At 31.8% G+C, this 15,050-nt stretch overlaps 1 protein-coding gene across 1 annotated transcript in view; it reads left to right on the forward strand.

Moving 5' to 3' along the window:
* Positions 1-1,843: 1,843 nt before the first annotated feature.
* LOC114339289 (calcium/calmodulin-dependent protein kinase type 1) overlaps positions 1,844-15,050 on the forward strand; it is a 216,401-nt gene continuing 203,194 nt past the window's right edge. Inside the window, exon 1 of the mRNA XM_050663381.1 lies at positions 1,844-2,230. Coding sequence (XP_050519338.1) covers positions 2,124-2,230 — 107 coding nt within the window. The 5' untranslated portion in view covers positions 1,844-2,123. The remainder of the gene's footprint in view (positions 2,231-15,050) is intronic.

Below are 15,050 nucleotides of genomic sequence, written 5' to 3' on the forward strand. Positions count from 1 at the left end.
TGGTTGACTCTTCCAGTTAGTTCCATCCTTAGTTTCAAAAATTACACACTCTGAAATCTGGGAACTGGTAGCTACACATTCTTCTTTATTATCACTCAATACTACTTGCTGATCATCCTCTTCACTTGCTTCCGAAAGTTCATCTTCAATTTAAGAGCAACTTTCAATGCCAACTACTTCAGGAGATTCTTCATCATCGGAATCCCATAAATTATTAGCAATATCTTGAAGTTCTACAGCTGATAATGGTTTTCGGGACATTTTATTCGCACTATCTACTTTCACTGTAATTAAATATAATTTTACTGGCTTAGTAGTTGTCGACACTAACATCGGTATCAAACGACTGATAGCAGATGCATTATTTATTTCAAAATATGTATAGGTACCTACCTAAAAATACTATTACATTCCAACAATAATTATCAGTTTTTACAATTCATTTAGAATGGATATAACACCTATTGTAAGCATCTCTTTGATGTTCACATCAAAGAGATGTTTAAATTGTTTGTTGTACGTTTTGACTTTATTATTAGATTTCTGGAATCATAAAAGTCTTTTACATAATCCACAAAAACATTACCTGACTGCCAGTTTAACTTCTGTAACAAAGATTTAGACTTTAGGTATAAATACAAGTAGTGCCCGACAGGCCCGTATTGCCCCTTTACGTGACAAAATTCTTTCGACGCAATAAATTTCAAAAATGATAATGAATATTTTGAATAGCTCATGACTATGTTGAAGGAAACACATTTCTAAACAAATTCAGTGATGCATAAAATTCAATAAAATTTTTTTTATCAGTTTATGATAAAAGAATTGGCTCGGGCCCGCCGGGCCCACCTTGCCCGGATAAGGGTTAAAGTGCCCTCTCTTCTTCTGATCCTTCCTTTTGCAAAATTTCTTCTTTGATGTTCCTCCTTTCTTCAGTTGATCAGTTGTAGAGTACTTAACTTTAGTTGTCCATATTTTATTTTCTCTTCTTTTCAATTTATTTTTTACACTTTCTTGTTTTAGAGCATGGACGTTGTATTTTTCTGGTTTTTATCTCTGGCTATTGGCTAAATCAGCGGTCCCAACCTTTTTGGGGGCACACTAACTTAAAAACTCGTTCAGCCACGGCACACTTGTGTAAATAATCTATATAATGAATATAATCATAATGTATTGTTGTGTGAATTTCGCGGCACACCTACAGGAACTTCAGCAGAGCACACCAGTGTGCCGCGGCACACTGGTTGGGAACCTCTGGGCTAAATTGATTCTTAGACACAGTAGCGACACCTATTGTGATTGAATCTATCTACTTCAAAATAGGATAGCCGTTCTAAATTTGCTATATACGTTGCATGTAGATGGCGCTACCCGCTTGAAATTTGACGAATATTATCAAAAATATTCAATTGAATTAATTTTGAAATAACTATATTTTAAAATATAAAATAATTCTAAGAATCTATTATTTTAGTATTATGTTTATATGGGATTGAGCTACAATTATTGATGGAACGAAAATTACATTTTTAATTAACTACTCGTTTGACATTTCCTTCCACTTCATGGTGTATTGTGTGTTGCATATGTATTGGGTATGAGATTTCCGAGTGGAGGTCGGAACGTCAAACAGTAGTTAATTACACAATAATTGTGGCTCAATCCATACTAAATTAAACATGTCATTAAAACAATTTCAGACCCAATCTATGTTTAAAAATTAAAAGTTTTCTCACAGTTTTGAGGCCTGTCAATCCTGACATATTCAATATTTTATTTTGTTCCGTGTCAACGGCTGTCAACTGCTGCATAGCTGTCAGTCTGGAGTCTGGAGGTCGTTTTCAGTTCAGTATTTCAATATTTCAACTTCAACTTAGAACAATATTTGGCGACTGGCGGAGTGGAAGAACAAGCTGTCGAGTTTATGTCGATCGCTAGTAAACGTGAAAAGTGTTAAAATATATTATATGGGTTAAAACATAATATACTTTTGTTTTGCTGTATTTCGTGAAAAGTTTAAATCACAATCATCAACTCCTAGTAATGTTATGCTTGCAAATAAGTGTTTAGATTAGTAGTGCATATATGTTAGGAAGTAACAAATTGAGAAAAACATAAAGAAAATGCCTTTATTTGGTGGTAAGGAAAAGAAACAGAAGAAAGATGGGCGAGATAGCGACAAGCAGCCGTCTTTGGAAGACAAATATTACTTGAAGGAACTCCTTGGGACGTAAGTAACATAAAATGTTTTCTTCTCAGTTAGACTTTTGTAATTCTTGTATGTATATTTCACATTTCCTCTCAATCTCGGTCATGTCTCTTCTGTTGTAACCTGGTTCTATCTATGCATTTTAAGGATATTCCCTGCTTCTGCTTCCCATGTTTCTAAGATATAATATATATATAACATATTATGTTCATTATGAGTCCCTTTCTTACATAGTTTAATTTGTGGAAATATATTTATTATTTATAAAATGAGAAAAGTATTTTTATAATTGTGGTGAATACTTTCACCACAATAACTGATAAAAGTTGTGCATTATTTTTTTAACCATTCCTAATGAGAAGACCAGATTATATATTGTAATAGATAAGGAACCCAGTCCAGAAAGTAAAATCAGGAGAAGAGTTAGGCAGGGATACATTATGTCTCTGTTTTACTATTTAATATATCGAGTGGTTCGAGCGAAAACCCGATAAATGCCAAAATTATGAATTCCGGTATTTTTATTTCTGCGGTATTAAAAACACGTCTCCTACCACTGATAAATGTTATTATTTGATATTAACATTTTTAAGCACAATAACTTATAAAAATCAAACATGGTAAAAACCCTTAACTGGTATTTTTAAATATCAGTAAACCGATATATAACTTTACTAATATAAATACTTTGTTGTAAACATATTTATAATATGATATTCCAGTAATAGCCATTTGTATAACAAGGGAGGAAAGTGCTACTTTTCCTCCCGAGAATGAAGTTTACTGCCCGACGTGTAGTGGAGGGCAGTAATCATTCAAGGGAGGAAAAGGCACTTTACTCCCATGTTATACATATGGTTTTTCCATCTTCCTCAAATAACAAGTCATTTTTTCATTTTTACTGAATTTATTTATGTAACTACCCAACAAAATGTATAAACACTAAAACTAACAAGTAGGTACAATATAACTGTCAACTGTCAAATATAAGTCAAATTATTAATGTAAACATTGTTAAATCAAAATAAAAATTTACTGTTTTTTACCATTCTGCAAAATAAAGGGTGTTTTATAAATAAATGTTAAACTGTATAGTAGTAGATACTTACGTAATAGAAAATAGATATTGTACAGGGCGTCAATAAGTTATATTTCATGAATGAAATACCATGACGTCACTTTTACTTTTCCTCTCTAGGGAGGAAAAGTACAACTTTGCTCCCTACAATCAGGTCCGGAAAAGTATACTTTCGGTAGAGGTAGGTGGAAAAATAATTTATTTTCTTTTTCCTGTGTAAAGTTACTAATTTTATTAGAAATATTTCTGAGTTAAAAACTGATAATTAATTTTATCGGAGGTAATGATTACAAAATTGTCAATTTTGAAAAACTATATTCATGCGAAAACCCAATAAATAATTTTAGACTATGATAGTTTATTAAATTTCAGTACACATTTTTCCTGCGAAAACCCAATAAAACATGGCGTAAATTGGAAATTTATTATTAAGAACAAAAAGACGGTTAGAATGGGGCCCATATTTATAACGAAAAACAAAATCAGAGCTTCCAAGGTACCACAGCAAATCAATAGTAGTAAATTTAAATTTAATTGTACTAAAAAGTTGTCTGAAGACTATAGACACAAACTCTGAAGAAATTACTGGAGTCTAGAAATAGTATACGCTAGAAAATGTTTTATTTTGTACAATATAACTGTCAATATGAGAAGATATTGGTTTGAAATAAAAATGTGTGTGTACCATTTTTATTTATTCGGCTGCAATACGAAGGAAAAACAATCTTACTTTTTAATTAGAATAAGGAGTGCAGCCAGTCCCTTTAACTGCAGTTTTCTGCTCTTATTGGAGCGTCATCAGAAGGAACGTAGGCACTGTTCTCCTTTTACATGGGGATGTACCAGTAAGTTTTCAATTTAAAAATCTTTTAGTAATTTTTGATATTTTTCAATATTAATTATTTGCTATTAGGATTGAAAACTTGCTTCGTCTCTATATTGGTTTGAATTAAAAAAAACTACTCTGCGCCATAAAAGAAAAAAACAAATCAAATTTATTGGATATCAAATTTAAAAACCAGTAATAAGATCGTAGATCGAATTCCAGACTTAGTGATGGGAGAACAATTGGAAGAAGAAGACATTTTACCTTTTTATTTTCTAAAAAGAATGTAGATTCATTTTTTTTGTTGGAGTAACATACAGTTAAATCTTATTTTATAATTAAAAAAATTAAAAATAAAAACCAATAAAACCAAATACAGTGGAACCTCGATTATCCGTCTCTCCATTAACCGTCACCTCTGTTAAATGTCAGGGTACATACAGAAGTAGTATTGACCACATAAGCAAAAATTTTAATCTAAAAAAATAAAAAAAAGTTAATTTGATTTGTGATGAAAACACAAACGGCTATCCATTGCTGACAGATAAAGAAATCGTTGAAATGGCAACAAAGGCGGACCAGACAAATTCAGAAGCTGACACAGACTTGGAATTTGACTGTAGCTGTGTTGATGGACCTATGAGAGTTGTACTATGAGTTTTTAATTTTTTTAATGTTCTGTTAACCGTCTTTTCGATTATCCCTTGGTCCGGTGCCCTGACGGATAATCGAGGTTCTACTGTATTATACTCATTCAACGAGGTAAAACCCGATAAATATCACGTTTTATTATTTTTTGTAAATACGTTTTTATAAATTAAACTTACAATAAATTATTCTAACTAAACATTAAATTCTCTACCATTTGGCTATAACAAATGTTTGATTAAACTTCCTATGATGATTTGAAATATTCTTCAAACTTCCTAAAATCTTTAATCGCGATTATCTCAAAACAATGTTTTTGTTAGTTATCGGGTTTTCGCTCGAACCCCTCGATATATAGTGAAGTCGTTTTTGAAGAAGCATTACTATCTCAAAGTGAAGTGAAGGAATAATAATTAACCGAAGATCTATTAACAACATAAGATTATGCAGATGACACCATTATTATGGCAAGCTCTGCTGAACAACTCCAATTACTACTAAACAAAGCAAACAGTTTCTGTGAAAAATATGAACTAAAAATGAATATATAAAAGACCAAATACATGATAATAGGTAACTAAGAAAACAAATACACAAACAAATATCCATTTGGGAAATGTAGAGATAGAAAGGGTTAATAAATACAAATATGGTCGAAGTGGAAATCGGTGGGAATGCACATTTTATCAACGAAATTAGATATGTGTAAGACATTGCAGAAGCCGCTAACGATAATATAATTTAACATCTCATTAATCATTGTAAATTAGTAGATAGATATTAGTACAGTGAAAATAATTAACACGAGAACTGGATGATAATGATCATAAAGAGTAAATTTAAAGTTTTTTCTACGTTAATGACAAAAAAGCAAGCTCATAATCAGAAACCAATTCAAAATTATTTTGCACATCATATTTGAAACATTATTTGGTTGAAACATCTAATTTTTATTGGCAAAAAAATATTTTAATTTGTCTGGACTAAATTACAGTTCTGTTTATCTTCTGTTACTATCAACATTCACACAGTGTTGCCAAACTGAATTTTGTTATTTTCGGCATACATTTTCCCACCAATCTCCGAGGGTACAATACCTAGGAACCTGGATGTCGGACAGTAATGATCAAACAACAGAATTAATAGCGAAAAATGTGTTGTAAAAAGGAAACAGTTCTCTGCAACAAAAACCTTAGATTAGAACTGAGAGTAAGAGCTCTGAGATGCTACGTGTTTTCTATACTGCAATATGGACTTGAAAGCTGGACATTGAAGCAAGAAGCAAGAACACATAAATAAGCTACAGTCATTTGAAATGTGGTGTTACAGGAGGATGCTTAGAATAGCATAGAAACAGAAGAAAACAAACATAGAAGTATTGCAAGTGGGCAAAGATAGCGATGTAAGAAAAGAATATTCTCGAGAAAATTCTCGGTCAGAATATTCTCGTTCTCGAGAATATTCTCTTGAGAGTTGCTGCGTTCTTAATCGTGCTAAGACGATACATAAAAAAGAGAAATGAAAAACGAAAAATGTGGATATGGCTTTTCTAAGTAAACGTGAAACAATGAGTAATTTAACTACAGTAGAACCCCGATCAACCAAAATTGGGTTAACCAGAACCTGGGTCAACCGGAACGTCTACTGACGTCCTTCTAATTAAAAGATGGCGGAACATCGCCGCTCGAAAACGATGTGAAGGACTTACGAAAAAACCAACAAAAATTACTGACTTCTGTATTAAGTAATGTACAATGCTGTAGTAACTTAAGTTGTTCAGTTTATACACTACATACTCTAGTAGCCTACTAGGTATTTACCAATCCATTATTGTATTTTAAATATTTTGTATAGCTGTAATAAAATACTGTATTACTGTACTGTACATACTACAGTATAGACATTGTTTGTAAATTCATTTTCCCTATAAGCCGTGTTATTAGGCTATTTTTAGCATATGCCGGCTAAACCGAAAAATTGGTTATCTGAAACGGCTCTCCCCCCTTTATTTCGGTTAACCGGGGTTCTACTGTATGGGAATAATGCTAGAAAATTATTTGTTTAAGAATTTTACAAGAATGTCAAAAAGTGATTTCGATATGATAGGGCCAAGAATAGAGAAGAAAGATCAAACATGAGAAACACAATACCAATCTCAACAAGATTAGCAATTGTTATTTATATATACTAAAAGTTTTAGTTTAATGTATTTATTCAGGGTGCACTACTCTTCCATTTGTCTCATAGTTCCAGAAGTATGCCAAGTTCCACAACTCTGGACGTAAATGTACTGCATTAATAAACCTTATTGTGATTTCATTTCACCACGTATTCATCTTTTCTTTGTATGTTTTGACATAACCAAATTAAATTTCAACAGAGTACAGGAAATAAAGAGGAAATACAGAGCAACATGCAAAATTTTCCACAGCAGTTCGACTTTATTGGCAACGCATCAGGCACTGCAATAGTGTTCAAATACCAGTAAGATTTCGGCACTGCGATATTTTCATTAGAAGGCTGCAGGGTTGGCAAAAACCAAGATTTTTTCGAAAAAACCAGGTTTTTTGGTTTAAACCAGGTTTATTTGGTTTAAACCAGGTTTTTTTGATACAAAGTATAATGAGTCTAAAAACTTTAAAAATGAATAAATTATTTTATAAAACTAACTAATAAACAATGAAAAAAATGATTAAGACAACTTTTATTTTTATTTACACACACAAAAAATTAATATAACAAAAAAAACATCATCAAACGTTATAATATTCAAAATAACTAAGTTCAAAAGTAAAAAAATAGAAATTATTTATCTTAATTTTCTTCATTTGCGGCAGCTGTAGTAAAAACTTCAAATAAAAACGCCAGTTTGGAGGCTCAGTAAAAAAATAAAAATAAAAAAACCAGATTTAAACTAACTCGTTTTTTAAGAAAAAACCAGTTGGTTTAAACCAAGATTTTAAGCATGTTGGCTTAAACCTGCCAACCCTGGATGGCTGTAATGTTGCCAGAAACATACCAAATATATATTTTCGGCAACATATTGCTTCAAAAACTAGCCCGTCTAAATGCCCCTTTAAAAGTAGACCAATCCAAGACTGAGCTGATGACTCGGTAAAAATAAAATCCTACAACTTCTCATCAGCACATTGAAAAAATGCAGAATGTAGATGACCAGGTTGAGCTAATGATAGAAATAGATTCTGAACCTGAGGCCTCTTGTTTTTCTGATTAAATCACCACCGCATTATTTGTTGTTAAGAAGAAACTTTCATTTTGTTATCAAATAAATTTTGTGTTCTCTGTTGTTTTTATATTTTGTTTACATATAAAGAACACTGTTGTTTAGTCTCATAATTTTGTATATAATTTCATGATTTTTAATACCCTCTTTCATCTTCAACAATATCCCAAGTGCGTTATAGGGTTCATTCTCAGAAAATTCTCCATATCGAGAATATTCTCGAGAATATTCTCTGATTTTTCATTCTCGAGAATTTTCCAACACTAGGCAAAGAATACGAAATAATTAACACATTAAAAATAAGAAAGTTTCAATATCTGAGACACGTAATGAGGGGACAGCGATATGAAATGCTAAGACTGATAATACAGGGGAATATAAGAGCAGGAAGGAGTATAGGAAGAAGGAGAGTGTCATGGTTGAAGAATTTAAGGGACTGGTTTAAATGCAGTTCTGTAGAACTCTTCAGAACAGCAGTAGATAGATAGTTGAGGATAGTGACCATGATGTCCAACCTCCGATTTGGAGACAGCACTTAAAGAAGAAGAATGAGAAGACCACAAGCAGACAGTTAAAACAGCAACCGAACATCCAAATTCAATTAGGTACCTTATGTATTATTAGTTGCTTTCTAGTTAAAATATAGATGATATATTTTATGCAGGGGTGGCCAAGCTCCTTGATAGCCAGAGCCACTTTTCACAAGTTAAAATTTTTCGCGAGCCGCAATTAAAAACGTATTCAAAAAGTATGTAAAGAAGGTATGTACAATGTTTTATAACAGAACTTTTATTTATTGAAAACAGAAATAAAATTACGAAATATTAAAACTTAATTACATTTGTTTTCCTTATTCTTCTCGTTGCCCTTATTCCCAATAAGAGAGTCAAACTTTGCTACCACCTATCCATCTTTTACCCATATCTTCCACGCCTTCGGGTCTTCTTCCCATTTCCTTTATCTGTTGCGCTGTTTTCCGTCTCTTGGTTCCGATTTCCTGGATTTGTTCCATGCACCCCTTTCTTTCTAGGTCTGCCCCTTCTTTTTTTCCCTGTCTCTTGGCATCTGTCACCCTCTTTACTAGTCTGTTCTCGTTCATTCTAGTTATATGTATGTCCAAACCAGTTCAGGTTTCTTTTTTCAATTTTTTTCTCTATTGGTCCCTGTCTTAGCATGTTTCCAATGTTTTCGTTCCTTTCCCTGTCCAACACTTGTTTTCCTTCTTTTGGTAATTTTTTAAAATTTGGTGAATAATTTGTGGTAGCACTTCTCAGTAATTCTTTCAGATGCTGCGCTGGTTAGTTAATACTGATAGGTATGTGTTAGGATTTCACGAATTTTAAAATGGAATGAAATGGTCCATATACAAGTACGTTGTTTCTAATATGGAAATAATTCGACAAGCATCCTTTTTTAATTTAGAGCATGTACTTCGATTTTGGTACAGATGTACAAAATTCGATAATCGGCGTCGACTTATAGTTTTATTTTCGAGCTTGATCTTCTTGCGTCTCTATTAATTTTAATTCTCCAGATGTTGTTTGGGTCATATTATGATAATAAAAAATTCACCTTATGAACCATGTTTATTTCAAAATAATTCAGAAAAAAATGAAGAGATGATTTAAAATATTTTAAGTCTTAAAATAAATTTTGGACTTCGGTCAATACTCCTTCTGGCTTTTTTATTTACTCGTTAAGTTTTTCTAGTTTAATATTGTAACAAATTTTTTTAAGTCGAGTAAAATGACTAAATATACAAATCGGTCTGGAGTGGGCTGATTACTGACTTTTTTGTGTCGCGCCACTCTTAATATTCTTATGACTGTAGTCATATCACTCTTAGCTTGGATGGAAAGGGAATCTGTTATAAAGTTCCATTTGGTCTTTCATATTTGTTGTCAGTAATTTAAAAAACATTCTGAAACACACATGTAACGATAATAATTTTTTAAATAATAACACAAAATTGAAAAGGATCTCCGGTACATTTATTGAGAGCCACAAGGAATTCTTCAAAGAGCCGCATGTGGCTCGCGAGCCACAGTTTGGCCACCCCTGTATTTTATGTATAAGATCAACTTGCTAATCTGCCAGATGATTTTAATGCATATGCCAATGTAAGAGGGAATCTAAAACGGGATGTTAACAATTGAGTTAACCAAGTGTCCAAAAATCTTGAAAAGATCTTGGAGTAGAGATGTACAAGCACAGTTGCAAGATCGTAAATAGAAGAGCTCTTGCTTTAATATCGAAATATCAATATTATGCCTTAAATGAAATACTGTAGATGGCAAAGGTACTAGGAGAAAAATGAGCTGATATATAATTCCACTAAAGCTAAAGATAAATGAAAAAGAACGTATAATTAGGACAATTGTATATTGTAAATGAGAAAAACAAAATAATAGTAAACAAGAGTACAAAAAAATAAACTGCGCGTCATAGAAAACGGGCACCCTAAAAAATGGGTCATTTTTGATGTCGCGTATCTCCTAAACCTGTTGTCCGATTTAAATTATTTTTTGAATATGTTATAGCCCTATTCTTTGTCAATATCCCTGTAATAATATTTTTGCTAAACAGGTAAATTTTCATTGTATACCGGGTGTACGAATCAAACTGTGTTTTTTTCTCAAAGTTCGCAACACCCTGTGGAATATTCTAGCATTTGTAAAATACTGAAATTAAAACCCAACTATAGCCTCAGGTTTTCTTAACATTCTGTTTTTTGATTCATTCGCTTATGTTGGATAATACAAAAGTTATGTACTTTAACAACTAGCCATGTTCTTCATCAGTACAGGGTGTTTTAGGGACTAAAGTCTAAAGGGTTTTAGGGACTAAATAAGTTCGACAAACTTTAAGGGGTTAAGGGGTAATTCTGCATTAAAAATAATGACAGTTTGCTTTATAATCATATATCCGCAAAAACTTCGTTTCCGAGATACGGGATGTTAAATTTTTTCTTACAAACTGATGATTTATTTATTGCTTTAAAACCGGTTGAGATATGCAAATGAAATTTGGTAGGTTTTAAGAGATGGTTATTGGGCATTTTTTGACTAACTAAGAATTTTATATTCACTATTGGAGCGCATACGGGTAATATGACCGATCATATTATTCGTATGCACGCCAATGGTGAATAAAAAATTCTTAATTGTATGTCAAAAAATGTTCAAAAATTACGTCTTAAAACCCACCACATTTCATTTGCATATCTCAACCGGTTTTAGGGCAATAAATAAATCGTCAGTTTGTAAGAAAAAATTCAACATCCTGTATGTCGGAAACGAAGCATTTGCGGACATATGTTTGTAAAGCAACCGGTCATTATGTTTTCATGCAGAATTACTCCTTAAAGTTTGTCGTACTTCTTTAGAAACACCCTGTACTGATAAAGAGCATGCCTAGTTGTTAAAGTACATAACTTTTGTATTATCCAACATAAGCGAATGAATAAAAAACAGAATGTTCAGAAAATCTGAGGCTATAGTTGGGTTTTAATTTCAGTATTTTATAAATGCTAGAATATTCCACAGGGTGTTGCGAACTTTGAGAAAAAAACACAGTTTGATTCGTACACCCGGTATACAATGAAAATTTACCTGTTTTGCAAAAATATTATTACAGGGATATTGACAAAGAATAGGGCTATAATATATTCAAAAAATCACTTAAATCGGACAACAGGTTTAGGAGATACGCGACATCAAAAATGACCCATTTTTTAGGGTGCCCGTTTTCTATGACGCGCAGTGTATATAGTTAAATGAAAAACCTGAAAATCCTATTCTAGCTGAACTTTAGAAATAAATGTAACAATAAATTAACTTACAAACTTACAGATATGTTGACTAGTCCGTGACATAAACTTACTAAAATAAAACGGAAAAAAAGTTCGTCTTTAAATCACAAAGGGTGTGGAGGGTGAGGTTGTCCAATCTGAGAATTTTCAGTATAATTCTTGGAGTATCTGGAGTCAGGTGGTTCCTTTCCGTATTGTGTTATCTTGAGAACAAAAAACTTGAAGAAACGAAGTATTGCTTCTTATCAGTAAAGAACTATTATTTTACATAAAGTACTATGTAAAACTTGGAGAGAAACAAAGTATTGTTTCTTGTGAGTGAAAACTTTTAGAAACAACGTATTTCTTCAAGAGAAAAAATTCATCTAACTTTTTTCTGATTTTCTGACTTTTCTTGCTTGAAGTTTTTTGTGACAGTTGAACAGCACGGTGAATTGTTTTCATTTTCTTACACATTGTCACTTATTGCTAATCTTAAAATCTACATACAAATATATTATAGTGACAAATTGACATTAAGGAAAATGGAACTTGACGAAATATGTTAAATTATTTCGTATGTTTAAATGAAATTTAAACACGGGATATGAAGCTATACATAGAGGACTAGGTTTTGGAAGTATAACTAAGTATGAAGATGATAAACTTAAACTAGTATTAGTACTTAGTCTGGTGATTGTTGTCCCAAAAAGAGTAAACTGACCAAAAGAGAAAAAACTTACCATTTACAAATAAAATCTGATAAAATACATCTGAACTGTAGTACAGCAATGTAGTTACTTGTAGTAAACTGACAGTAATTCTACTAGGCTTCAAACTAAGAGATGCCGTCAAAAATAAATTAAAAGATAAAGACAAAGATTATGATCAAAGGATTCCAGGGACCTTCTTTGTCATGCATGATTGAAAAATGTTTCATAATTACTCATAAAGAATGCTAAAAGGTCCTTTTGTTTGTTTTCTCATTTTGTGAATAAAATCTGCTCCTTCAAAATTATTTTGCTCTGCTTACAATATTTTTCTCTAAATTTTGTTTAATATATTATTTAATATTGTTTTTTATTCTCCTCTTTTTAGTATGTTTTATATGAATTCTTTTAAGATCTTGTAATCTAAATGAGTGATGGATTCGACTGTTACTTGAAGGAAGTTTACTTATGTAACAATAAAACATTGAAAACTTTTGTTTTCATCACAAAATTTTTAACAATTTATTATCACTACTAACTGCTGTTTCAACCGGAGTAACCTAGTTGAGTCCCAGAATCTATAATCCGTATTTCTAATAGCCGAGTTGAGTCCCGAAGATGGGTAAAATGAGTCCCGTGTCTACGTGGGGCTTAGTCGGTGTACGTAATGATTTCTAGGAATTTAAAAACAATAATTTATTTTAGAGCATATAATTTTATTACAAAAATGTATACCTACAATATTTACAAAAAGCAATATAAGCTAGAATTACATGCTAATTCATTTATTTAACTATTCTAAATTTTTCACCTACACTTTTGAGGTAATCAAATTTTGATATTAATCTATTATTTAATTTTAAAATTTGTTCATCTACAAATTTTTTTGATGTAAGGGTTTGTGCAGAATAAATTTTTTTTACTTTTTTTTTGTACACTTCTAATTTTAACACTTTGAAAGTCTATTAAAACTGTTAAAAATTGAAAAATATGAGGATGAGCAAAATAAAATGACGAGTTAAACCTGGAATGAAAACTCTCACATGCGTTCGTTGTCCGTTGTAAACTGCTTGACATCTCCGCCCATATTTCTGGCGGAAACTTAGCCGATTCTGAGACATAATTATCGACCAGATAGTCCGAAAATTCTACTATACTATGATTTTGTGGCTGTATTGATGATAAAGCTTCAACAAAACAATCTCCTACATCTTCTGGGTTGAGAAATGGCATTCCAAAGCAGTATGTTAAATATTTTCCTACATCACTCTCTTTGTCTTTATATAAGGATGTTAAACCTAGTGCCTGAATTTTGCGCCACCTGAAAAAAGAAAAAAAACATCATTAGAATTACAACAGTATGACATATGGAAAATAAGTAAAAAACACCGGAAAACAAAAAGCATATATACACATCATCATCATCAAAAATACAATTCAAATACTCGTATGTTAAATATGACTACTTATCAGAACCAGGAAAATTACAACAACGTGGCATATGGGAAATCAGTAAAAAACACCAAAAACGAAAAAGTTTACATACACATCATTATCATAATCATCAAAAAAAAGATTCAAATATGTCAAATATGACTACTTATCAGGACCAGGAAAATTACAACAGCGTGGCATATGGGAAATCAGTACAAAAAAAAACCAAAAAACAAAAAGCACACATACACATCATCATCATTCAAAAAAGGATTCAAATATGACTACTTACCAGGATTGTCCTAAATAGAATCGGCAGCCCTTCAATGAAACATTAGTCCAAACTTCAGTGACACTTTGCTGAATTGCTTCTTCAAAATCTGCAAATACCGTTCTTAAAGCGAGTTTTTTATTGCATTTCTCAACTTGTTCTGTTAGGTATTTAAGTGCCAGTGTATATGTATGTTTTTGTTTATTTGGCAATAAGAAGAAAACCAAAGGTATATAATGATCTTCTTTTAGACCATGGATGGAAAACATTTGCTTAAAAAACTTTGGGCAATATTCAAAAGTTCCATCTATATAAATGGTGTCCAAATCTGCTAAAAATTCTAAATTGCTGCTACAGGAAAACATAATAATTTGGTTTTCTATGTCGTTCACCATTAGAAAATCCTCGTTTTTGTTGGTTTTCACTGGAAATGTTTTTAATATATCATGAGTTTCCTCCATACTTTTTGGTAATTTAGGCAGAAGAGATCGTCGGGCGTTATACATATTTTTTCGAACCAATGCCACGTCTTTGGTAGTCAAGGTACTAATATCTCCATTTTGTAATTCCTTTTGCAAAATTTTCATAGGTCTTTCACCGATGTCTTCTACGGCCTTTCGTTTTAAGGAGCTACTTAACATTTGACGGTTAAGTGCATCTTCGTTTAATTCGCTATGGTTCTGTTCATCCCGAATTTCCGTCACTTGGGTTTTTAAAAATGCTTTACATTTTTCTCTCGTCTGCGCACAACACATCCAACGCTTGTCGTTATTCTTTAAAGATTTGTGAAAAGGATATTTGAAGCCATTTAACACAATCAATTGTTTTCCTTTTTCACTA

This window comes from Diabrotica virgifera, chromosome 10 (assembly GCF_917563875.1).
Source record: "Diabrotica virgifera virgifera chromosome 10, PGI_DIABVI_V3a".
Taxonomy (NCBI): domain Eukaryota; kingdom Metazoa; phylum Arthropoda; class Insecta; order Coleoptera; family Chrysomelidae; genus Diabrotica; species Diabrotica virgifera.